This window comes from Rattus norvegicus, chromosome 14 (assembly GCF_036323735.1).
Source record: "Rattus norvegicus strain BN/NHsdMcwi chromosome 14, GRCr8, whole genome shotgun sequence".
In the NCBI taxonomy this organism is placed as follows: domain Eukaryota; kingdom Metazoa; phylum Chordata; class Mammalia; order Rodentia; family Muridae; genus Rattus; species Rattus norvegicus.
In genome coordinates, this window is record NC_086032.1 from 13150760 (window position 1) to 13177716 (window position 26957).

General features: G+C 45.3%; 1 protein-coding gene across 2 annotated transcripts in view; it reads right to left on the bottom strand.

Moving 5' to 3' along the window:
- Positions 1 to 26957, bottom strand: part of Fras1 (Fraser extracellular matrix complex subunit 1) — a 411526-nt gene that overhangs the window by 55390 nt on the left and 329179 nt on the right. Inside the window, exons 42-51 of one of the 2 annotated variants that reach the window (XM_039091669.2) lie at positions 23803 to 23993; positions 22631 to 22784; positions 21224 to 21487; positions 18952 to 19140; positions 17458 to 17577; positions 17029 to 17205; positions 6743 to 6867; positions 6365 to 6505; positions 5122 to 5349; positions 2233 to 2346 (exon numbers count right to left, since the gene is read on the bottom strand). In XM_039091669.2, coding sequence (XP_038947597.1) covers positions 2233 to 2346; positions 5122 to 5349; positions 6365 to 6505; positions 6743 to 6867; positions 17029 to 17205; positions 17458 to 17577; positions 18952 to 19140; positions 21224 to 21487; positions 22631 to 22784; positions 23803 to 23993 — 1703 coding nt within the window. 2 annotated transcript variants of the gene reach the window in all.

The following is a 26957-nucleotide window of genomic DNA, read 5'->3' on the forward strand; positions in this document are numbered from 1 at the left end:
CTGGAATAGAAACCCATTAAAGTTAATTCCTGAGGTGGGAATTAAGCTGGGGCAAGACCCTCTGACTCAGATTTAATTCAGTTCCATGATGATTTACAGAGAGCATTTACTGCCCAGAAAAATCTGTTAGGATGGGAGAGACCTGAGAGGGGAAACTATACCGGCCTCTGACCTGGAAGTTTTCACAAAGAATCAAAAGCTCCCGCACAAGGTCAGTGGGGCAAGAGTTTGTGGCTATAAGCAGGGATTTCAGTTCGGCTTTGAAAGAGGATTGGAACTCAGGAGGGATGATATAAAACACCAAAATGGCTGAGACTTATACCTTAGGAGAGTCGCTAAAAATCCTGAAGCTGATTAGGATATGCTGTACTCACTCAGTCAACAAAAAGTGAGGCGAGAAACCCGTGGAAAGAAAGAGTGTTGAGCTATATTCTCTGTTAGTGGGTTTAACCAGAGGAAGGCAGGGTGTTAGCCTTTGGATTTCATAAAGTAGAAGTCCTTGGTGACCTCACTATGCACTTAGTTACTGAGACAGGGTCTCATGTGTAATATAGGCTGGCCTCTAACTGGAATCCTCCTGCATCCGTCTCTAAAGTGCTTGGTAGTTTATATAGTGGTGTGCCGCTACCTTTGGCCATTGGAAACATTAGTAACCATTATTGGGAGAGAGGAGGGATGGGAAATAGACCTAAGTTGGTGAGAAAATAATGACTCCGAATATTGAGAAAAAAAAAACAAACAGTATGTAAGAAGGATTTACACTGGGGTGAATGTGTGTGTGAGTGCGGGCATGTGAGACTGCTTGGGTAAGTGTATGCATGTGGAGGCCAGAGATCCATGTCTAGTGTCTTTGTTGGTTGCATGGGTATGTGTATGCATGCAGAGGTCAGAGATCCATGTCTATCTAGTATCTTTGTTGGTTGCATGGGTATGTGTATGCATGCAGAGGTCAGAGATCCATGTCTATCTAGTGTCTTTGTTGGTTGCATGGGTATGTATGTGCATGCAGAGGTCAGAGATCCATGTCTATCTAGTGTCTTCGTTGGTTGCTTCCCACCTTGTTTTGTGGCACAGAATCTCTTGCTGAACCTGAACCAGGCATGCTGGGTTGGCTTTGCAGTGAGCTGCAGGGATCTGCTCGCCCCTGTGCCTCCAGCATTGAGGTTATATTAGCACGTACCAGGTGTGCACACGGGAGCTGGGGCCCTGAACCTATATCTTCAAGCCTGTGTGGGAAATGCTTTATTGACTGAGCCATCTATTCAACTCCCTCGTGTTTATTTCGAGAAGCCCAACAGTTCAATAGCTAGGCCCACAGCTATCTAATGAGCTCCAGGAGGATGAAAAGTCACAGCACAGGGAGAATGTCACTGGTCACCATTCTAAAATAGGAGGCAGAAATGTACGTGGGTTGGTGCTGATGTGGGTTTAGTGAGGATTTGCTATCACCCCAAAATGATGAGATGTATCTTAAAACGATCCATTGGGAACTAGGAGACGGGGAAAAAAAATCTCTGGAGTAGAAGTCCTCTGAGGAAGACCACCTTCCAAGATATCTGTTCCTTCCTTATCCAGGGTAAGCATTTAATGTTCCTTAAAGTCCATTCTCCCCCTTTAGAAGTTAACAGTTTTAGCTAAGCACCTGCTTGCCCAGCTTGAGACACAATTTCCCAACTTCCTGTGAGACATCCGTGCTCATCTGACCAATGCTGTGCCGACAGAATATAAGTGGGATATGACACATTCAATCTCTGTGTCTCTTGTTGAATGAAAATGAAGTGTCTTACCCTGGACTTCTGTTTTAGCCTTTCTTCTTAGGTGGGATACTCACTCGTTTCTGAAGAAATCTGTCTGTGCACCCAACAACAGGCGCTCAGCGATGGGTGGCACCATCACAGTGAAGAGCATACAGCACTACGGCCTTAAGCACATCCACTTCCTTAAGCACATAACACTTCCACATCGCATGTGGTCCAAAAATAAGAAATGACTCCTCTTTATTTGACCTGATCTATTTGGGGAATCTTTTCATAGGGTCGAAGGGTTATATTAATATAATGAGCTAACTGATCCTAATAATTTAATAAGTAGAGAATCCTAACCAAGTTTTTGGGTTCATCTGCCTTAGGAAAGCCAGGTCACGAGAGTGGTGGGTGAGCTGCTATTCCATGATGAGGATTTAGCCTACCCTGAGCATTGAACAAAGGATATGGCAGGTGGGATATGACATACCTTGCCATCCATATACTCCAGCCACTGGAGCCCCAGGTTGGTGACAATTCTAGGGGTGCCGTCATCCACCGGGAGGATGTCCACAAGGAACTGCTGCGGGGCTGCTGTCATGATCTGCAGGGGAAAGAGAAGAACACTCATCCTTGATGCTGGAGTTTCCCAGATGCTGTACCCAGACATCTCACTTCCCAAACTCTGTGTATATGTCAGAGACAAAGAGCAGCTAGCTTTCACCTCCTATCACAACTGGCACTAGACCTCAGGGAGAATGGTGGCTGACAGGGTAAGTCTAACACGGACACAAACAAAAGTCAGGGTTTCTTTGCTTGGCTCTTACGTGTGTGTGTGTGTGTGTGTGTGTGTGTGTGTGTGTGTGCATGCACATGTGTGCGTTTGTGTATATGTGTGAGTATATGCCTTTGTGAATGCATATGTGTGTGCATGTGTGTATATGTATGAGTGCATGCATGTTTGTGTGTCTGTGTGTGTCTGTGTGCATGTGTGTGTGTGTGTGTTAATATGGTATTATGCAACATTATTAAGGTTGGCCTTGGATTTCTGAGCTCAAGGAATCCTCCTGCCTCAATACCCTGTTAGCTGGCACCACCAATATGTCCCATTGTGCTTGGGTATAAGTATGTCTTCTTTAGCGGATGTCACAATGGTTAGATTTAGAACAATAAGTATTGCATGTTTTCTCTCGTGTAAGGTTCTATCCTTTAAATTATGTAAGTGCCATGGAAGTAAAAAGAGGACCGTGAGAGGAGAGGAATAGGTCTAGGAGGGATCAACAAGAAGGGTTGCTGGAATGCACGTCAGTCACATGAAAGCAGAAGGTGGTGCCTTTGGGGAAGGGACCTCCAAGAGAGGAAGCCAGGTAGGCGAGAGGGAAGTGTGAAAAAGAACACAGTGGGAAAGCACATACACATGAAAGTGCTGGAAACCAATTACCCTGTACACAAAATTTTAAAAATTAATTTCAAAACCCTCCCTTGCCTAAGATGAAGCAATGCACAGGTCCTTTTCCTCTCAGTCTCTTGTGTTAAAGTTTTCATGAGAGGCTGGCCAACAGCACCATTAAAATGTTAATGCTGAAGGCTCCAGGTGGGGTCAGCTCAGACAGGGAGGGAAGCTTCTAAGGACAGAGGGTTTTTTTCTTTCCTTTTCTTTCCCTGTTTTTGTTCTGTTTGTTTTAAGGACAGTGCTCTCCCTGCGGGTAAGAGACAGAAAAAAAAATCAAGAATTTATGGGAATGAATGGTGAAAGGGCATTTACATTTTAATTCATCCACAGAGAAAGACAGACCTGTGTATGGATGCAACACAGGGCAGTGAGCTACCAGCTTTTCAGTCTCCCACAACCCACCTTCTACACAGTTTCCGTTTCTTAAAATGACATGGTGCCTCAGAAGGCTTGCTCTGGCATAGGTTTTTAAGAAGGTAGCCATGGCTGACATATCCTGATTTATGTTTCTCCTTTGCAAGTCAAGCTAATCAGAAGCAGTTACAGTGAGCAAGGACTAAGTGATAGCCTGTGGGTAATGCCACAGAAAAGCTAGAGCAGAAGCATCCAAGGCAGAGGAATCTCAAAAGCTACCACAGAAGTGATGACCAGCTCAGGATGACCTCCTATGTCTCTAAAGGACACAGGATGATATCCTTTGCAGGAGTGTAATCATCTACCACCAGGACAGAAACTTGCCGGGAGCGAGAAAGACCTTTCCTCTGTCTCGGAGGAATAGCAGGCTATGAGTACACTGGTCTCCAATACTGCTTCAGTGCAGCCAGACATAGGTATGTGGGGTCCGGGGTGTCCCAGAGATTCAGTTAGTCCAGGGGGAGTTTATCAAATGGTGAGTCCGGTTAATGAACAAAGTACTGAGCAAATGGTGCCCAAGGCGGTGGATAAGGAGTTTGCACACACACGCACGCGCGCACACATGCTTGTAGAGCCCAAAGTCAACCTCAGGTATTGTTGCTCCATAGCTAACCTGGGGATTGCTCGTTAGAACAGGCTGTCTATCTCCCCAGTGCTGGGATCACAAGCGCACCCCACCATGCTAAGCTTTTCACATCGGTTCTGGAGACTGAAAGCTGATTCTCATAGCCACGTAACAAATACTTCCAAACCGAATCATCTCCCCAGCTCCTGTCCCTCAACTTTGGAGGGAGAAAACCTGGGAGGTTGCTCAACCTCAAAAGCGAATAGAATGCACAGGCTGATCCTAAAATGGAAATGAGGAAGATCAGTGCAGAGGTCTTCTGATGTTTCCGTGGATCCGCCATGGGGCAGAGGACCCCGTGAACTTAGGAGAAGAGGTACCACTTCCATTTTATAGATAGGGGAGCTGAAGCGTTCAAAGGAACACGACTGGCTGAGACACTCAGCCAAGCGGCAGAGCCAGGTCTCAAACTTGTAAAAATCCCCTGAGAGCGAGAGACTCTCAGTGACTCTGGCTGGAATGAGGAGTCTTACAACAGAGGGGGGGGGGATGGAGGGAGGGAAGGAGAGAGGGAAAGAGAGAGAGAGAGAGAGGGAGAGAGAGAGAGAGAGAGAGAGAGAGAGAGAGAATATAGTCATGTGATATAGGAATATCAGATGGAATAAGAACTCAAAAATATAGGGCAACATTGATCGTCACCCTGTCTTACTGGGGTTCACCAGCCATCAAACACTCTATCAGGATTGTCCCCTTTGGTGTTAGAAAAGCAACCAGAAGCTGCAATTATTGTGCCCATTTTATGGATGAACAACCAATACTTAAGAGAAATTACTTGTCCAGGGACAGTGCGCTTAATTTTAACGAAGAACTCAGTACTATGCTGCATGCAACAATCCCGGGAGGCCTCTGGGGTGCTTTGCTAGGACTCCTCCTCCACCGACCCTCACCTCTTCTCCTCCTTCCTCAATGATAAAGAAGGGGTTGGTCCCATCAGAAACGGTGAAGGTAAATCGGTCTTTGAGGGAGTTGCTGCCGTCATGGCTATAGCTGACACGGTTCTGGTAGATGTCTTCCATAGTGAAGGAGGACGTGAGCTGGTAGCGCTGGCCCCTGGCAGTTCTCTCAATGGTGCCATGGCGTGGGGGCTGCACAATGGTGAAGGTGATAGACTCAGCCTGCCAGGAAGAGACAAGCAAGAGGCAAGCTGGCAGAGTGCGCGATGGCCAGGAGCTGGTCTACAGAAACGTCAACTATGGACTGGGATTTTTTTTATTGATACCAACAAAGCTAGTGAGAGGAAACACCTTTCTTTATTAGGTTGTACCTATGTCTTAGAGCCTTCATTAGAACACTGAGCAATTACATTTGCTCTCCTCATGGTTCAAGCTGGACTAAAGGGAAATGGGAAGACTGGGAAGGCCTATTCCCTCTCTCCCTCCCTCCCTCCCTTTCTTTTCTGTCTCTTTCTCCAATCAAGGGTCTAAGGTTGTAAACTCCCGCCATATTTTGTTTCCTTCAGAGCCAAGCCTTTAGCATCTAGAGAAGAGGCTACAACTCAGAGGGCAATGGACATATGATGAGAGCACACAGATAAGTGAAGGGAGCGGGGACACAAGAAGGGGGTACATAACCCCAATAGGTAAGTACAGCAGTGAGCTTTGTGCATGCTTGCCCAGTCAACTCCATGAGCTAAATGCTTGACCCAGGCAACCTCTTGAGAGGAGAGCTTGGCCCTAATGAGCCACGTTTTTCTGGACAAAGCCTCGTCTTGGAGTTTGCTCAAACCGTGATGACAACTTACCACAGTCTGGGTGCAAGAGGTGAAAACGGAAGAGAGGCACAGAGGGACAGAAAATGCCCATCCGCTTAAAGGCCATAAACACTGTGGGTAAAGTGCCACCTATTTTATTCTCTGGGGATAATAACAGAATCCGGTACGTAAAGAGGGCTGTCACATGCAAGCCGAGGTGAGAGTGAATGAACTGAGGAATTCAGGATGAATTGAAAAAGCGATTTGCTCTCCAACTTGATTTTTCCCAGAGGGCCAAGGTGTCATCCATGTTTACATCTTTTGGGGGGGGGGTTGTGCTACCTTCAGCAACGGGCACAACTCTCAGGGTGCATCACAGAAACAGCGGCTGCCAGCAGCTCTGCTTCTTCACAGCCTGGGAGCTCAGGGGAGCCCCTTACCTCTGTGTCCACATCCACTGCCTTCAGCTCAAACTCTGTGATGGTCTTCCTCACACCCTCTTGCACACGCATGCCTCGGTTCTGCACAAGGGGCAGTGAATCATCCACAGGGTGAATTGTGATGGAGAAGGTCTGTGTCACCTAGAAACAGTAACAGGTCATTGGGGTACCTGTCTCTAGTACCATCCTTGCTCTTGACATGCCTGGCTTCCAAGGAACCCTGGCATGAATCTTCTTGGGCTCTGTCAGGGGCTGCTCCTGCCCTGTGGCTAAGAGCAGAAGATCACGATGATCTCGTATCTCTAGTGTTTGCCCACTCCCCTCAAAGGAGAAATCTAGGAACCAAAGCACTCAAGGATGGACGATTGGGCCTCTTACCTCATGCAAGCCATCGGACAGCACGAAGCTGAAGGCATCTGATAGTTTCCCGGTCCCACTAGAATGGACATATTGAACATTTCGTGAAGTCAGGTCAGCTTGAGTAAAGGAACTAATCTGGATGCCTAAGGAGAGGAGAAGAGAGGAAAAGAAGGGATGTCAAAAAAACCAGGCCAGGGAGTTGTCAGTCTTCAGTGTAGAGTCTTCTGTATCCTGCACATAGGGTTGATGCTTTGTCCTTAAGGACCCAGTGCAATTTGTAGACTGTTTTTCTATAACGATGTGTTCTTTGATTAACTTGATTACCAAGCCTTTTGTTTGCCATGGCAACAGCAGGTGTTCGATAGTGTTCTTCTTCTTTCTTATATGCAGCTAAAATTTCTGCATGGTATAAAGAGTCTTACTGTCTAGACTCTGTTCTATTTTACATCCTCCCATCACTTTACAACTGTTTTTTGAAATACTCCCCTAATTTTTAAGATTGTGTGATGAGTTGCCCGCTGACCACTGGAGTTATGAGGCCTAACAATGCACAGTGTGCCCGTGGGATTGGCGAGTCATCTCAGCCTCTGTAGTTTTACTCAGCATCTTTCAAGTTCACTTGCTTTCAACTTTCAGGTCTCTGATCCTTGCTTCTCATATGATATTTTAGCCAGGCAGGTAGTGATAAGATTTACTGCATGACTTTGGGGTTTGAACAATCATCCTATAGCAAGCTGAAAATGACTTAGAAAACAGTATCCTTTAATAACATAACATATAAAAAATCACTTAAAAATGTAAAAATTTAAGCAATTTAAAAATAATCATGTTATTCTTCAAGCACACATTACCTGTTTTTAAATGCCTCAAATTTAGCAAATGAACCATCTAGAATCCTTGTTTGTATCTTGGGGATACAAGGATTTATGGTCAAGCATCAATTAAGACTAAGGCACACTGGGTTGAAATAGTTCTTGGGAGGTAGAGACCAGAAGATCATCCTCGGTAACATGCGGGTTTCAGGCTAGCCTTGACTACATGAGGAAAATTAAGTTGAATAAAGATAGTTCGGTGGTAGAATATTGACCCAGCATGCGTAAGGCCCTGTTTTTAGTCCTGGCAACACAAGAATAATAAAACGAGAGACTGATACAGCATCCCAGCTTTCTGATTCTGGGCGGCGAGACACCGATCTCGTTAATTTAGTCTTTGGTTCTGGCCTTGACATTCCCTTGCTGCTTCCTAAGAATTATTATTTTTCACCGTTAATCCTGGTAAAAAACCAGTATTGTTTTAAAATAGATTCCACTTTGACTGATATCTGTTTAAGTGTGATATCAGTATCACGGGCTTTATCTTCAAGAGAGAGAGAGAGAGAAAGAAGAAAAAAATCAACCCACACTGCCTCCACTTGTGTCTTTATCATTTGAAATTTGTCACCCCGATGTAAGAGCCTTCTGACTACCGGGGCATTAATTTTCTGATGAGGCATTTTATATTTCTGCACTTGCTACATCAGTTCTTGACAGGAAAGAGATGCAGCTCCTGGCTTTGCAGCTTTGTCTTACGGTTGGACAGACGTCCACGCCATTCTTTAATAACTTTAATAACTCCAGAGATGGCTCAGGGGCTTAGCGTGCTTGTGGTGCAAGTGTGAGGCTCTCAGTTTTGATGCCCATCACTCATGGGAAAGTCGGACATGGTGACACATATTTATACCTAGGGTAGAGACGCATGGCGATGGAGATCAACGAAGCTCGCTGACCAGTTAGCCTAACTGCACTGAAGAGGTCAAGGCTCAGTGAAAGCCCCATCTCAAGAAATGAGTAGAAAATGATCAAGGAAGACACTTGACTTGGCTTCTGCACACACATGTGAGAAAGAGTATCTGCATGTATCTGCATACACAGGAACAAGTATATATACTTCACAGACAAACACAGACAAAATTAATAACTTCTCATGAGCTACTACTGAGAAATTTAATTCTCTTTTTCCTGTTGTGGGTCCATTTTCACACTCCACGAGAAAATACCCATTTAGACTCTGGTAGGCATCTGGCCACCCAACTCCCTGGCCCCTTGATGCATCTTGACCTGATGATGGCTGATTAAGGCTGTGGCTAATTCCTCCTGGGAATTAGGCTCTGGGTTTTGGGCTTGAACCTCCCCCCACCCTTTTCTTTTTAAAATAATTTTATCGAGTTAACTTACAGATGATTTTAACAGCATATCGTTAGAACCGCCACACAACGAATTGAGCATGGGATGTGGGCATGACACCGTTAGTAATGTGCCTGCTCTACAAGCATAAGCAGCTGAGTTTGTTTCTTCATGACGTAAAAGCCAGGTTGAGTCACACACAGCAAGAAGCCTGGAGCTAAGGGCTGGGGATTGGATAGGTAGAATGGTGAAGCTCACTGGCCGGTGTGCTAACCGAGCTGATGGCCTCCAGGGTCAGTAAGGGGCCTTATCTCAAAGTAAGGTAGAAAGTGATTCAAGAAGATACTTGATGTCAACCTCTGCTCTCTGCTCACCTTACACACACACACACACACACACACACACACACACACACACACACAAGCATGTTACCCCCTTATAAAATATTCATCCTTATTCCACCCGATGATCATATATATCATAATTTGCTTATGTATGCACCCATTGATGGGTGTTTGGCTTACTTCCAGTCTATTACAGAGAAGCCTACTGTGACTGTCTGTGTCCTTGACTGTGTATGGACATAAGTGTTCATTCTGTTCAGATGAAGCTCCAGCAGTGGAATTCATGCTAGGCCTATGTTGAGGACACCAACACAGACAAGCCTTTCCAAAACAACAGAGCCTCCTCCTAGTCTCACAGAGTGGGGTTGTTCAGTCTTAGCCTGACTCTCTCCGTGTAACCTACGAACATTAAGTATCTCCCGTGGGCAGAAGACTACTTCTGGCTTGCTTAGTGTCAGAGCATTTTACCCGGCAACGGCCCTGAGTGATCAGGGCAGAGCATGGTACCGCCATTTAAAATTAGTTATGATGGGTAATAGAAGTACTCATATAGTTAAGAAGGTACATCATCGATCCAAGGTCGCATGGCTAAGAGGGGGCAATGCTGGGGCTGGAACCCAAGAGAGCTCAGAGCTGAGACCACCCCCACCCCCAGTCGTCACTGTATGGGTCACCCAGACATCTTGGATTTCACCCATAAATTCATAAAATTTTCAGGATAAAAGTAGTGTGTGCCTACTAAAGATTATATAAAAAACACAGAGAAGTAGGATCAGACGTGTCATTCGTAGGTCAACCGCTGAAATATTAGTGTGATATTATATTTTAATTGCTCTTTAAATATACTTGATAGATCATAGCCTCATTCTTTTCTGCACTGTTGGACTTGGCCTGTGCTTACCTACCAGAGAAGAAAGAACTATGTGTAGAATGTGAACTTTAGGATGTGGGTTTGTGTGTGTGTGTGTGTGTGTGTGTGTGTGTGTGTGTGTGTCTGTGCATGTGCGCACGCACGCACATGTACACACCTTTGTTTCTCCCTAATATGCATTCAGAATAGATACCTGATACAACCCCAGCCACTCAAACAGTGTCTGCTGAACACACAATTCCTCCAGCCACTATGGCTTACACCTAGCAGGCACTACCGAGTAGATTCTCCATCTCTGTATGCCTCATATTTTTAGAAGTTTAGCCTTTTTTAATTGGATGTTGGAAGAGTCCAGTTACTCACTTGTCAGCAAGAAGGTTTTTCTGAAAACACAGTCCCCAACTGGCTGTCACAGCAGGTAGCTGTTGCTTGAAATACTTGAAGGCTTTTAATCCCATTGAAGGTGTTTTCAGTCACCAACCTGCTGGTTAAACTATGTATCTGGCAGTATGACAAGAGACCCATATTAACCCTGTCATTTTTTCCAATTCCCCGGAAGGCCCACACATTAGAGAAAGCCTGGTCCAGGTCAGGGAGGTGGGCGGAGGGAAGTATCTTTGGAAAAATTGCCTTCTTAAAGGGACGTTGGGTGATGCAGTCAAGGCTTGCATTCAGCACCCCCCCATAGGGGGTCCTGTCATACCCAGTCCACAGCAGCTGAGCTGGGGGGATGGGAATCTCTCATTCCCTGCTCCTGAGTTCCTCCACAGCATCTCAGTGTGGCCTCAACTGTGTTTCCCCTCATTTTAAATCGCATGTTGAAATCTCAATTCTTAGTACTGCAAAATGGTCCCTTCTCTGGAAACAGGGTCCAAGCAGGTCCGGTTAGATGGCAAGAGGTTCTTGAGGCAGGCTATGAGTCAGCGTGGCTAGTGTCAGGGGAAAGAGAAGTCAGAGCACAGGTAGATCCTCCACAAAACTGGCACGAGGGTATGGAGACAGCCATTTACGAGACAAGGAGAGAGGCTTGGACAGATGCTCCCTTTACAACAACCCAACCCTGACGACATCTTCACCTTGAACTTCTGGCCTTGAAAACTGGGAGAAAAGAAGTTCTTGCTGTTTACGCTGCCCAGGCTCTGACCTCACTAGCTCTGACACACTAATGTCTGTTTTCTTGGAAAGCCTAGCTAGGGCTAGGTGCAGCCTGGAAATGAAGAACCTAGCCGGAGTAAAGCATCACTTCTGAGGAGGCCCTCTCAAAGGATCTCACTCTCTCACTGGGGATTCTCCATCCTCTGGGTTCAAGCTGTTACACATCTAAGCATATATGTCCCCACTTTCAAAACATATTCATTTATTTTTTATTTTTTAAAACATATTCATTTTGTCAAATCTATTATTCAATAAATATGTTGGTTTAAGGGAGGAGGGGGGTTTTCCTCATATAAGTATGTGTGTGTATCTATACACACAACACACACACACACACACACACACACACACACACACACAAGCTGGTGATCAGAACCTCAAGAGGACATGCTATAGTTTGAGTGTGGTCTTGGTTAGGATCATTATCGCTGTGACAGAACACCGTGAGCAAAAGCAACATGGTGAGGAAAAGTCTGATTTTTCACCCTGTAGATCATGGCCCATCATCAAGAGAAGCCAGGGCAGGATTCTGGAAGGGGAGACTTAGCCGATGTCATAGAGGCACATGGCTTACTGGCTTGATCCTCATGGCTTCCTCAGTCAGTTTTCTTTTATCATCCAGGACCCCGGATCTGAGGTGGCACCCTCCCCAGAGAACTGGGCCTCCCCACATCTATCTATTAAACAAGAATATGACCCACAGGCTTGCCCAAAGGCTAATCTAGTAGGGCATTTCCACAACTAAGACTCTGTTCTCAAATTACACTCACTAGCTTGTGTTAAGCAGACGGGAACCTAACCAGACAAGTATGATTCCCCAAAGGCTTACACTTTGGAAGCTTGATCTTCCGTGTAGTAGCATTGGGAAGTGGGGAAGCTTTAAGAGGTGAAGCCTGCTATGAGGAGATGAGATTACTCAAGGTGCAACTCTTGGCAGAGATTCTTGCTAGATTTGCAGAATGAGTCAGTTTCTGTAAGAGTTTGTTGTTACAAAGAGAACACAACCGGCACCCCTGTGCTGTCTGGATTCCTGTCTCACCAATGGTCTCACTCTCTCTCTCTTTCACATGTTCTCTTTACCTGTTACCACCCACCATACTGTGACCCTTCCAATGGGGTCATTACCAAGCTAAGAAGATGAAGTCACCTAGTCTTGGACTTGTATTCTTCTACACTGCAAACTAATAGAGCATTAGCTTCAGTTAGTTGTTACAGTAACAGAAAGTGGATTAATGAGGTATTAAAAAAGACTGTGTGTGTGTGTCTGTCTGTCTGTCTGTCTGTGTGTTTGTGTGTGTATGTCTGTGTCTGTCTGTGGTGTGCATATAGCTTCATGTGGTGCACAGAGGTCAATGTGGTATATCTTCTTCAGTTGTTCTCAATTTTCAAAGAAAAATCACCTCTTATTATATGCATGTGTATGCGTCTGTGCACTATGTGTGTGCAGTGTCTTTGGAGGCCAGAAGAGAGCATCACACCCTTCGGACCTGGAATTACAAACTGTCCTCAGCTGCCGTGTAGGTGTTGAGAACCAAACCCAGGTTCTCTGGAGCAACAGTGAGTCCTATTAACTGCTGAGTCATCTCTCCAGGCTCTTTTCACTCTTCAAAACAATGTCTCCCCATGAACCCAAGGCTCCCCATGAACCCAAGGCTTACCCATTGGCCCTACAGGATATGCCCAAGCCACAGGGATTTGCATGCTTCTGCCTTCTGGATGCTAAGGTTGCAGATATGCACTACCATGCCCAGCCTTTATGTAGGTACTAAGGATGTGAACTCAGGCCCTCGTGCTGAGTGCCGAGTGCTTTACCAAAGAATCATCTCCCCAGTTCACAAGCTGCTTTTAAAGGAAACTCATATTTGAGCTCCATCCCCCAGGGACTTTAATCCTTGGATCCAGGTAGGGGCTAGATATCATTATTTTTAAACACATCCTCAGGACATTCAGTCAGGGCACAGAACCACTGATGTAACAGAAAAGTGGAGAGAGAAAATCACAAAACCTTCCTCAAAATCTTTAATGTTTCCTTTCTGCTCTACGTGAGCCACATAAGCTAGAGGAAGTCATACAACATAGAGCTTTATTATGTCTTCTTTTATTTTTTGACATCTCTAAAACTGGAATGGTAAAGCCATGTCAGGGGAAGCAAAGAAAATGGTGGATGGTGGGGTCATCTACTTGATTTTGTTTGCCTTATACAGTGGTGGCCATGTCTGAACTGACATGAATTACGCAGTGTTGTTAATAAGAGAAATTGAGCAGGCATACTGATGAAAGAACGATCTCTAAGTGATAAAGAAAGAAAGAAAGGAAAGGAGAAAGAAAGAAAGAGAGAGAGAGAAAGAATCCCAATGGTGCTTAGTACCCTGATCAGAGCTCTGCCAACCATCAGTTAGGCACTAACTGATAGGGACCCTCACTTCGATTTTACTAGGTATGAGACATCATGCCTAGAACAGCCTCTGTGTGACTATGAACTAATGAGGCATGAGGAACCCAAGTGGTCTGATCATACATGCGCATACAACTGGGTTTAATTGACCCAGCTGTTGTCTTAGCATAGGAGCCATCCTGACCTGAGATAGAACAGCTGAACCAGCCCTGTGATCTTCTCCTCTCTCACACTCATGGGCAGCATTGGCTGTGGAAGCTAGAGGGCTCCCATGATGTGGGCCATCTGCTCTGAAATCTGGTTGGGGTGATACTCTCTAGACAAAACGCTACTTCAGTGAGCACGCTCAGAAATTAATTTAATAGGCCAAGAGCTGAGCATGGTAATGAACTGAGGTGAGGAAAGGGAAGAGATGTGTGTTTGAAAGGTAGTTCTCCGTTTTTTGGAGGGAAGGTAGCTTTGATGGACGATCCATTGAGAAGAGAGTCTTTGGCAGCATGCACTGGGCAAAAAAGCAGCAAGTTATGGCAAGACTGTGGTAAATTAACTATTAGGACAGGACTTTTTTTCTGTGGGTTCACAATAGCTGGAGAATTTCAACAATAAGATCTACCTTGCACCAAATAACACTTCAGTCTAAAAGTCCCATAGTGTTCATGGTAATGAATAGTAGGCTTCGCACAACCAGTAAATATACAAGGGCAGCGCTATTCAGCTGCTCGATTTAAGATCTGAGAGTGAGAAGTTCTTTGAGGTGGAAAAACACACAGGTTTCTAGAAGTCTTAGGGAATGAGTGTGCTCATCTACTGAAGCAGATATAGTCTGGTCTTAGCTGCTACATTTTAAGTCTGGGCAAGAATTGATGTCTGAGAATTGTAAAAGAGAAAAGAGAAACTGCCCTGAGACTCACCCCATAGGACCAGGCTGGGGTCAGAGTAGAGCAAGGGCTGGGACTGACCAGCAGGTGGGTGCCTGGTAGAGCGGAACAAGAAGCTTGGGGCTTTTTAAATCTGTTCGCTCACAAGTCACCTAACACCACAGCCAGGAGCCTGCCCTTTCATCTTTGAAGAGATACAATCGGCAACCTGACAGAACTCTGGCAGAAGCAATTAGCTTATGAATTAGTTATTAAATATCTCATGCAGCCAGGGCATAGAGGTTGCTAATCTGCATACTTCCTGCACGAACTTCGGGACAAAAGGGAAGGCCACCTGCTTTAATTTGCATGAGGAATCTTAGGCAGTCTGCTCATCCATTTCGTGCCCTCCTACCATATATATCACATACCCTTGCCACGGGCACCTGGAACGAAGCAGGGGCTCCTCTCTCAACCTTTTCCCCCTACCTCGCAAGATGCACTGCCATTTTGCAGAATCATGAGTGTGGTTTGCCTGGCTGAGCCCACTTCCGATACTAACAGTTGTGCACCCCCCTGCCAAACCTATTTTCTTATTCATCAGCATGGCTGACTCCTTCTCTGCCTTCAGCTTTCCTCAAATGCCATCCTATTAGTAGGGAGGCCTTCCCCCATTCCTGCCTGTGACCTCTAAATACTCGTTTCATCCCTAACATCCCTAACCGTCATCTATCTGTGACACAGACTCACGTGTCTGCTCATTGACAGACTCTGCAGGAGAAGGTGAGCTTGAGGAACACCTATGTCTCCTGATTTGATGTTTTCCGAGTGGAATGAAGAACCGTAATTTAAGATCCGAAGACACTCTCAGAAGATCTAAACCTTTCAAGTTGTCACCACCTCTAAGAAGTGATGGCAATTCCGGCTTTGGATTTATTCTGTGACTCTGGCGCCGCTCGCAACATACAGCTGCCAAATTTTACAGATCCCCAAAATGCCTCCCCTCATCTCTCTTCCCATCTCCCACCTCACACAGTTAGACTTAAGGGTACCAGCCTGTCTCTCTCATATCCTCCCTTTGCTATTGTATCTCAGTTGCTCTCCCGGTGATGTTGCAGGGCTTTCTGCTGGCCCAGTGTGGACCCTACCTCTCCACGGTCACTTCCTCATTTCTCTCTCTTAGATACTTTACTTCCTTCCCTGCTCAAAAGCCTATAGGTTACTTGGTTTTTTTTAGATTAAAGTGAGATTATTTATCTCAGCTCGGAGGACTCCCCATATTGCCAAAACTACCCGTGAGTCTTATCTTTTGCTGTTTTTAGAATATGTAAACCTGGTCCACTCAGCAACTGTTGACTCATGCTTTTTTCATTTCTGAAAAGAAGATGCAAGTTTAGTTTCCAGGAGCTCTGACTTCTAAAGGCATTCCTGAGCCCACCTCAATGTGTCTTTTTGCTAAGTGTAGATTTTCCTGTTTTTTAACTCTTTAACTCCCAGTCTACACCAGTCTTCCCCGAGTTACAGGAATCTAGGGAGGTTTCTCAGCCAACCCAGTAGAGAAATTCAGGTTGTGAGGAAGCATTTGTTCGTCTTTGCTTCCCGAAGAGCAGGGGAGCTTCTCCAGAATATATTTTTCTCTTTCTGTCTCTGTCTGTCTGTCTGTCTGTCTGTCTGTCTGTCTGTCTCTGTCTCTGTCTCTGTGTGTGTATGTGTGTGTGTGTGTGTGTGTATGTGTGTGTGTGTGTGTGTGTGTGTGTGTGTGTGTGTGTATGTGTATGTTTGGGTATAACATTTTTCTTTTTCATTAATCATTTTATTCATTTATACTTCAAATGATATCCCCCTTCCCAGCTACTTCTCCACAACACCCCCATCCTGTCTCCCCTTGCCCCCTTCCCCTCTGCCTCTATGAGGGTGCTCCTCCACCCACTCATTCTCATTCTGTTGAATTCAGTCTTTCTCCTCCGATGCTGGTGGCTGAATCCAAGACCTCGTGGATGCTAGGTACATACTATTTCACTTCACTACACTCCCGGCTGAGTGACTGGCTGTCATAGGACGTTACACCGTGCAGTCAAGGTAATGCCAAAGACCAGAAGGGTACAGTTGCTCCAGAGGTGTTGACTTTCTAGTTACGAGATAAGAGTGCTTACATGAAATTATAATTTGTGTGTGTGTGTGTGTGTGTGTGTGTGTGTGTGTGTCTGTATCTGAGGGTCAAACCCAGGGTTTTATTCACATCAATGTCTTACCCACTTCCTAGGACTTATTTCCTTACCCCAAACTGCCATTTTGCTAATTTAGTTTTACCTACTATTATAAAACACTTAATACATATAATAAAAATAACAGCATATAATGATCAAAATTAGTGAGGCAAAAAATAAGTATCAGTTAAAACAGGATATATATATATATATATATATATATATATATATATATATATATATATACATATACATATGCAATGTAATGGTCCCCAGCACCTAGGGCTAGATGGAGCAAGAGAGGACCATGTACCTGGGGAGGCCACATGTTCCAGGTGGCCCAACTGGGGCTGGCTGGTGATTCTGTAGATGAGTTCCGTAGGCTTGCTGTCCTGGTCGGTGGCCAACAGCTGTGCAGTCGTGATTTTCTCCACAGAGTTCTCGTCCAAGACCAGCCCTTTATTGGTGATGATGACTGGTGGGGATTTGTCTTCTGAAAATATCAGAAACAGTGGTTTGTCATGGGAGGTTTCTAGCCCCCTTTCTTTAATTCCAAGTCAGGCGCCCAGGAAGTAAGGTCAGAGCGCCCCTCAGTGCTGTCTCTGAGGACCCAGGAAGGGGCCAGTCCTGGATTTTTATCTTTGTTGGTTATGTAAAAGAAGGACTGAGGCTCCACAGTGAACATGGTGGGAAAAGACCCCCCACGTCTGCTCTTCTCTTGTAGCAAACCCATACCCCTTACCTAAAACATTGATGGAAAATGATTGGTCAGCCAACTTATTGCCTTCCCCATTAACCACGTCGAATTTAAAAGCAAAGCTCCCACCAGCTTCTCCTGGTCCGTGGCTGTATTCTATCTGCCCTATAAAATAGAGAAGGGGGAAAAAAAAGTTCGGTTATTAGTACTTTTTGCTACTTATTTCTGAACCGAGAGGCGGAACTTCAATTGGTATTCACACCAAGGAATCAATTCACACCCTCCTCGCTTAGGTGCCATTTTTGACATTTTAATCTAAAGTTTCATTCCCTCTCTCTCTCTCTCCTTTCCTAACACCAACTTCCTTACACCTTAAAGACTCCTCATAACAAATTTCTTCCACGAGACGTTTCCTCCGGTAGGGCTCAGCCATTCTGCAGGCTCTAGCTCGGGGTTCTGAGGTGGTCTCGTGAATGCTTAGATGAAGCAGACGGCACAGGGGCACACCGCACCGACCCCAGCCACATCATTTGGAGAGATCCTCCAACATATCCACATTACAAGGCAAGAGAGGGCAGGCCTGCTGCCCACCTCTGGGGATCTTTCACTTCCCACATGGAGGCACATGGGTTGTATCCACCCACTAGATATGCTAGCACATAACCTGCACAGAGAGGTCAGGAAGGATCCAAAGGAAGAAGGATAGGGCATCCCATTTTGCTAACACACATTGCCTGGACCTATCAGTGTGAATGTAACCAAACCCTGGGAAGGGCTTCCTGCCCTCATTTTTAATGAGAGAAACCGAGGAACATGGGAATTAAGTAACTATGCTATCCTGATGTCTACTGCACCTCTTCGCTAACCCACAGAATCAGCGAGCATCCAGATGCTCTCAGTTTAGGTGTGTCAGTACACTGACAGAGCCTACACTTCTCCTGGGGCCATCTTTCTATCTCTAAAAGGAACTGCATTGGCTGACATGGTTTTTAGCCATTTCTCCTCCCATCTGTGATTTTATTTTTTTCCTTTTCTACCCCGAAAGCGCTGTACGGCAGCTACGTGGCATTCAACGTTTATGCCTTTGAGTTACATCAGCGTTTTCTGAAGGAGGGATGAGTCGTATAATCTCCCCCAGGCAGCTCCTCTAGTTCATTAACTGGTGCTCTTGGGGAGCCGGACAGAGATATAAATTGCTCACCTAAGGAAGGCATCATTTTCACCATCATCCATCCCAACTCACTTCCTTTAGCTTTTCTTTCTCTTACACGTCCTTTTTAGCCACACAGCAAGTCAAGCTGACATTGCCCCCCTCCACAATAGACTCAGATTTCTCAGAAAATACATCCCTTTGGCCTAGAAAAATAGTTCTCCCTCCATCTTTAAAACAAAAGAAAAATAAATGAAGCTATAACTCAGCTTGTATTGAAAACAAAGAATGCACGGGCTCCTGCCATGGGCTGCCAGGCACTTAGCTCCCACTTTGTTATACCAGGCAGAGCTTTGGGAGGCTTCCACAGGCAGGGAGAACAGGCTGACCTTGGCTAACGTCTGCCTGGGTGAAGCTCCGGATGGGGCCTCTAACAGAGATCTGCTCCAGTTTGTCAGCCTTAGTCATCTGTAGATGCCCTGCTCCAGGGTCTTCCTTCACGATGTACACAAGCTGGCCAGCCTCCGAGTCAGTGTCTGTCGCTCTCAAGTGCTGCTCTGTGATGCGTGCTACAGACCCTGGGAAAGAGCGGGAGGCAGAAAGTCATTCCCCACCGTTCCTTCTAATGGGACACCAAGAGTGTGTGTGTGTGTGTGTGTGTGTGTGTGTGTGTGTGTGTGTCTGTCTGTCTGTCTATCTATCTATCTATCTATCTATCTATCTATCTATCTATCTATCTATATGAATATGTATGTATTTTATCACATATTACCACATTACTCTGGCCTACATACTAGGCATTTGCCTGCCTGCATTTCCAGCTGAATAAACTCTGTTTTCCTGAAATAAAATCATTTAGAACTCAACCCTTTGCTTGTGTCCACTTTTACTCTAGCCCACGCTTATTCTTGTAGTAGCCTCCATGTGGAGCCTAGCAACGATAGCTACTTCTATGTGCCGGTACTTCTAGATCTCGGTGGGTTTAAGAAATCTGCTTCAGTTTGGTTTACTTGCTGTCTTGAGACTAACCAAACCAGAAAGCAACAGTCATACATGAGTTCATGAACATACCTCATTGTCATCTCGAATGAACTAGTCGAAGTCAGTGTTCCTCAAGTCAGAAGGTAAACCGAGCACAGGGGTCAGGTTTAGGGTCTGTGTGGAGACTTGGGACGGGGGCAAGACACTCACCACGGAAACACTTCTCAGAATCTGCCCTTCCCTTCCTGACCAGCTATGTTCTCGTCTTAAAAACAGCAATATATTGTAAACACTCAACATTCATGTTACACATCTAGGTGTTTGGAATAGCACTGAGCCTTCTGCCAAGAATGCAGGACCTTTAGCACTCTACTCAGGCTATCTAGTAAGTATCCCCGAGGGACAAGGCAATGTCTTCCTCCAGACAAAGATCTGACTCGCTTGGTGCTTGACCCAATACGCTATAGCCCACGCTCAAAGTTCCTCTTGTGACATGTATCCCACTGCATGTGATGTGACCCTTGCTGTCCCTCTACAATATACCATGAGGCTTGGAGGACAGAGTGATTTGAACTTCGATGGAAACAATCTGGTCTTCTCCAAGAGTCCATGGAATAAAATCAGGCTACTTCTCTTGTGAGTAGCAAAATGCCAATTTCTAGAACCTTGGATAACTCTCAGAACTGCAGACTTTATTACACCATGTACTTATTTTTTTTTCAATAGAAAACATGTGGGAAACTAAGATAAACAAACTACAGAGTTCTGGTGCACAGAGACTCGGGATGGATTCCCATTCGCTGTTGACTTCCTACAGCACAGCATAATCAAGACGAATGCATATCACTGTGTCTTTAACGCCACTAGAATGTGGCAGAAGTCTGACAGTTTAATGCCAGAATGGCATACAAAGTGACTCTCGATTATTTGCATAATCTCTTAACTCCTGGTAGCCTCCCAACTACCCTTCTGTGCCTTTTTAATTTTCTTAAAAATTGAAGTCTTGAAAACTCTTGCCAGGGTTCTTTTGTTGATGGTTTCTATGCTGTGGGCTGGACAGAGGCAGGGTCACAGGAGACCTGGCTCTAAGCTGTACCTTATGCTTTTAAGGGTACTGAAAATCTTATAAACACCTTACAAAACACTCTCAAATTCACCCACAGAGGTGCCTTGCCCAGAGAATTTCATTGGTTCTTATTTCTAACTTACATCATAGTGTTCTTAAGCAGCAATTTCCCCAAAATTCTACTTTCCTTAAATATTGAATAACTCCCCCAAGATGCGTCCACAGCACCAATATGGAGGAAAGCCCCATCTCCACGGGCTTTTAAAAATAAGGCAGTGTGGAAAAAAACGAGGAATTCCATTCCTACAGGGATTGCTATGGTTTGCTGATGGAATGTCCCCCACGGGCTCATGTGTTGAGACATGGTCTCTAGCTGCTGTTACTATTTTGGACATGCTAAGAACTTTAGCACCGGTGTAGAGCTTAGCTCAGGAAGTAGGTCCCTGGGCGGTGTGTCCTTGGCAGCTAGACTTTGCTCTGGTGCTCAGACCTGCTTGTCACAAGGCAAGCAGCTATAATCATTTCTTTCTGTTTCTGCCATGATGGCCTGTTTCCTCTGAAACTGTTTTTTGTAAGCGTGAGTCATGGTGACAAAAAAAATTGGGCTGACCCACCTGCTGAGAGCTGAAGTCCTCGGTTTATTGCCAAATGGGGAATGTTGCTTGTGGGCAGTTCTATGTAGATCTCCATCCTCCCTGTGTCTACATGGAGGCCATCCGTGAGCGAGAACCGGAACTCATCTACTGCCATGTAGATATCACCGGGTAAGTACCCGACCAGCCCGGCCAGGATATCCTGATAGGTGAAGGAGGAGCCTTGGTCTAAAACCGTCCCATTTTCTAGAGGGTCAGAGGCAGTAGGCCTCAGGAGTAGGTAACCTGTAGAAGGAAGAGAGAAATGATAAAGAAAACAATAGTTTTATATACTTATATAATCAAAACAGTCCAATTTTGCCAACGAGTGAGAGCCTGTGTAGAATGTCAAGTACCTCAGAGACCCTTGGTGCTAACGCTTAGCATTTTGTATGTAGGCATAGGTGGTGCCCCTGTGACCTTGTCTATAAATAAAGAAGACCTAGTTCCACTCTTGTGCTTAAAATTCTCCTAAGGAGACACAGGTGGGAGCTGAAATATAGTGGCTTAGAAATCACATCTCCCTCCCTGGATACAAACCCACTCGATGATCCGAACTTTACTTTCCCTTCTGCAAAGTGACAATGGCCCTCCATCCTCTCTGCCTACAGTGCGCAGATCATGGGGTCCATGCTTTAAACTCCTTTTAAATCCAGGAAGACTGTAAGCGTGCTTATACGGAGGCTCCCTTTTCTTTCTGTTTTTAAGGGCTCACACACCGCAAAGGTATAGTTAAAAATGCGTCATCAGAGAAAGCGAATTAAAGTAATTGGAAATCGCAGTGGCTACTTCCGTTATCACCCCCCAGCAACAGCAGCAATTCTGCTTTTGAACGTCCAACCCCAGTGAAGAGTGATTGACACCAGGCATGGCTCCAGAGCTTGAGAGCTTGGGGGTAGCATTTGGAGGATGGGGTGGAGGATCCCCACAGTGGCTTCTCCATTTGCTTTAAATTAGAGAGTGTGCCCGTTGCACAGTGAGCATGTCGATGAGAGACTTCTAACATGCTGACAGGCTGCTGCATGAGGCAGCCCCGATGATCCGATGAAGTCATCTACCCTGAGAAGAAGCCACACAAACACGGAAACCGGTTTTTCGGGAGATTACAAAGGAGTGCAAGAGAAGAGCAGAAGGGAAATTTCAGAGATACCAATTTACTTAGCACACAGGTTTTCAAAATAGCATCAACCAAGACCCGCAAGACTCTCGGCTAGCTGCGAATCTGATATTATATTTTTAATGCAGAGAATGGGCTGTAAGTAGGGATGGGAAAGGAAGAATGAACTCATCTGTGCACTCACGCTCACCACCCATCGGACACCACCCATCGGACGCCTTAATGAAGCAGCAGCTCCCCCCCCCCACTCCCACCCCCGGTTTGTGTCTTACCGTGGTCAGGCTTTTTCATCAATACAAAAATCAGCTCGTTATTTGGGGTGTCCAGATCTTGTAGGCTCAAGGAAGAATTGCTTATCGCCACTCCCGAGCTTAGCCGTACTCCCAGGGGTCGTAGGGTCATCCTGGGAGGCTCGTCATTCTTCCTCTGATTAAAGTATAAAGGATTTGGTCTCGCACAGGTATTAGTTTAAGAAGAAAGAAAGCATTTGGAGAATGGGGCGTTATTACTGCAACAACCCGCACTATCCAAACGGTATTTAATGGGCTACGGGATTTACTCCCTAGTCAAAATATTAATTAAAAATAAAAAGTCACGTATATAAAAGGTCCCGCTGAAAGGAGGCTGATGGACATTTTCTAAGCAGCTACTAAGGTATTTTCCATAGGTAGAGTGACCATGCTTTTCTAGACTTAAACGGCATATAATTTAGAAATACAGGGATAGTTGAGGAGCAAAGTCTATTTTAATTCAGGTGGTCTTAGAAATTTCTCGACGCACCACAGAAGCTATAGAAGGTCAGCACACTGAGAGGCACAGACTCTAGGGCTCCCTCCTCCCAGTCCTGCTCCATCGCTGCCCCTATACAAGCTGTTACACATTTTACTTTCCCAAGGCAGAGGACATTCATTCTGAGAGTTATCTTTTCCCTCCCTCTCCTTGGCGTCATAAAGTACAGTTATGACAATAGTTCCTCAAATAAAAATAAATGTAGGTTTAAGGATCAAATTTCTTTGATTTTTTACAGTTAAATAAATAAACGAATTAAAGAAAGAAAAGGCCAGTAATGCATGGAGACCCACTTGGGGCAATGTCAGAGATGGGCATATGCCAGTTTTTATCTAAATATGGAAATGGCATGGTGTTTCTGATTCCCACAAATTGTTTTACCCAAAAACAAGTACATTTTTATCCTAAGTTAGAAATTCAGATCTCCAACTCAGACCTTCCCCAAATGCCAACCACTATTTCAAAAGCTTCCAGAAGGTCAGGGTTATGTCTTAAAATTGATATTTAAGTTTGAAGGTCATATGCAACCCTTTGCTTGTGGGTTGGTACATGGGCTTGTTTAAGACTGGGATATCGTGCGGTTTAAGGTCAGCTCTTTTGAGAGTTGGGATACTATGTGGCTGAAGGCTCACTCTCCACCTTCCGAAGTCTTTACCTCGATGGTGATATTAATGCTGTGAATTTCAGAGCGACCGCTTCCGTCGCTCACATAAAAGCTAAACACGTCATGGGTGGGCTCGATGCTTTCGTGAACACTCTGAAAATAGTAAATGTAGTTTTCCAGGACGTCTTGAATAGGGAATGACGCCTCCAGCTCACTGTTTGCTCCTGGGCCAAAGCGGTCTCCTGCGTAATATCAAGAAAAAACATTCACCTTGATTGGTAAGAATCAGATCACCAGGCCGATCTAGAAAAGAAGACCTCAGCAACACAAGATAAAAGTATGACTGTGGAAGAAGCTAGGGGGGAGCTCAAGACCAGAAACTGGTCTTGGGTTGAATAGTGTCTCTAAGACTATTCCCGCCTATAAATGGATATGGCGGTCCTGCTGTCTCCTCAGGGAATCAGGTGACGTCCAAGTACCTGAAACCTCGTGGTTGCTTTCCTTTTTGCATAGCACATTATCTGTGGTTGGTTTCTTTCCAATCATTTACCCAAACTGGGTGTAAACATCAACACAAAAGCCAGCATTCTGATTCAAGTGTCAGCACTCTTCCTGATACATCCTTCAAGTGTCACCAATTTCTCTACATAAGAAAAAGTTAACTACAGTCCTTCCTGTTTACAACCTCTCTGCCCGCACATTTCTAATTGACGCCCAAGTTTCTTGTTTTAAACTTTATTCTCAAGTCGTCCTTCTACTTTTGTGTAGTTTTGTGGTTTTGTTCTTTTTCTTTTCCTTAAGAGAGAGAGGGAGGGAAGACTGTATTTAATTAGGGTTACTGCTCGAGGAAGGGTCTCTGTACCAGTGAATGCACCACTGAGAATGCAACTCCCTTGTAACCTTTGTCCCTCTCAGTGCAGTGGTTGGCGTGTTGGCAGGCCCAGTCCTGTGGAGGTCTGTGCAGGCAGCCATTGCTGCTTTGAGTTCTTTGGGGCAATGGCTATGATATGAACAGAAGACACCACTTTTCAGTGCTCCTTCCCATATTCCAGGTCTGATCTCTAAGTTCCTGGAAGGAACTTTTACATCAGTTAGAACCCAGTCTGTAGGATAGTATGCCAGGGCTACTGGGTGCTCAAAGGCTGTGTAAATACCACAGTACTCATGTACCAATCAGACACAGAAGTGCTGCTACAGCCTGTGTGAGTTTCCCCCTAAGAGCATGTGTTAGTGTCCAGCCTGTGGCGTGAGGTCCTTAGGAGATGGAATTAAGTGGCAAGTCTTAGAAAGGGGGATTTGCTTTAAATCCAGGGCTGAAGTGAAAACTTAAGGGTTCTCTGGAAAGTCAGTTGTGTTAGATGGTGTTTTGCTGGGGAAAACACGTGGAGGAGTGTTTTCCTGAAGTGATGAAGCACAGGTGAAGGACTAAGGCAGACTCGGGAAGGAACGTTTAGCTGAAGCAGACACAGGAGAGAGGATGTTCTGCTAAAGCCAGCTTGTGAAAGGACACGTGATGAAGGATTGGTCCGCCTCATATTGTGTAGTTGAGCTGCATTTGTTGGGACTCCATAGAGAGAAATGCACCAAAAAATCTTCTGGTGAGGTGTTGCAGCTTCTTGCGGTTTCCGAAGACCCAGGCTGATGGGCAGAGTCATGCCAGCTGCCACAGATGCAAGTCCTGAGGCAAGACAGGTGCTGAGCCAAGGCCAGTGGAGGACATGTGATGTTTGGAGAAGTGTGAAAAAGGACCAGTAGGGGGTCTCGTGTCTTTGCTGGTCTTCACTTCAATGAGAGTCATAGCTGAGAACTTCTCCTGTTGTCCCTCCTGCTGACTTATGCTGAGGCTAAGGCCCAGCTGTCTCTGCTAGGTAGTGCCACAGCTGGTGATTCCTGGTTGCTATCCCGACTCTAATGAACCGGACTGCTGGTGTATCCCTGAAGTGTTTGCGCGTGGGTCGACTGCCGATGCCAGCCTGTGAACTGAACTGCTGATTTCCGAACAACACAGACAGGACTTGCACCAAAGGACCTTTCTAAATAGGTCTACTTTCCCCGTATCTTTTCTTTTCCACTCCCTCTGGTGGGTGCTGGAGGTTAAAGCATTTAAGAAGCATCATTAAAAGTAGACTTTGAGAGAAATTAAATTTACCCTGGGCTTAAGGAGAGAGCTTTGTTTTACCATTCCACTCTGGTTATGATGAGTTTCGACAGCTAGGGGTCCAACTGACCATGACTGCTACCACTGATCTCAAAGGAAAGTATACCTTGCCTCTGTGGAAGTTGATTTATCTCCGGTGTGTGTTATAGTAATTGACCAACAGGGGTACATTTGGGGAAGTGAGACGCTCATGGGGCACCTTTCAAAGTTCTGTACTTGGCTGCCTCCTGATTCCTCATCTCGACCAATAACAAATGTTGCAAAGGGCCAAGGGGGAGAGTAAGCAACGTCCAAGTGATGGATGGCTTGGCCTGGCCTTGGTTTTTGCCAAGTCCTTCTAATTGATTGATTTTTTAACTCGCTACCACAGTTTTCTAGAGCAGAGAAAAAGAAATTCTGTGCCTACACATTTCCTTGCTATGTGTGAACAAAGGTCCATAGGAAAACCAAAGGGCTTCCCTCACCTTCTCTATGGTCCTTGGCAAACACCAGATTCTAAAAGGGCTATTAACCTCTTGCCTGTAGACATGGCTGTTTGCTGGCACCCCAGTGTACAGACCAGGACTGAAAAATGCCTTTTGTTGGTTTGTTTTCACACAACTTGTTTGAGAGAAAGAAAATAGAAGCTGAGTGAGACCTAAGCAGTCAATGACCCAATGTTCCCTGGGTCAGAGAGATCATGGTTTTCAGAAGGAACTGCTGAGGGCACTTCCAAATTTTACTTCCTCCTTTCTTCGATCTTTACAGGCTGGGAACCATGGCTTTGTTATCTGGGTCAAGAACAGCCTCAGTAAATGACACCTCAAAATATACAGAATAAAATAAGCCTTGTTTTAAAACTGTTGAAGAGTTAGTTGTCTATCTAGGGAGTCAGTCAGGGAAGCCGCCAGCACCAGTCTCTCCGAGTTTTAAAATTGCACTTTCTATTTTTGATGTACATCTCTGATGTGTGTTCCCTGCCTTCCTCAGCAGAATGTCCTAGGTACAAATTAAACGGCCCCCGGTGAGTGTGGCTGTCATCCCGGACACCTGCTTTACTCAGCACTGG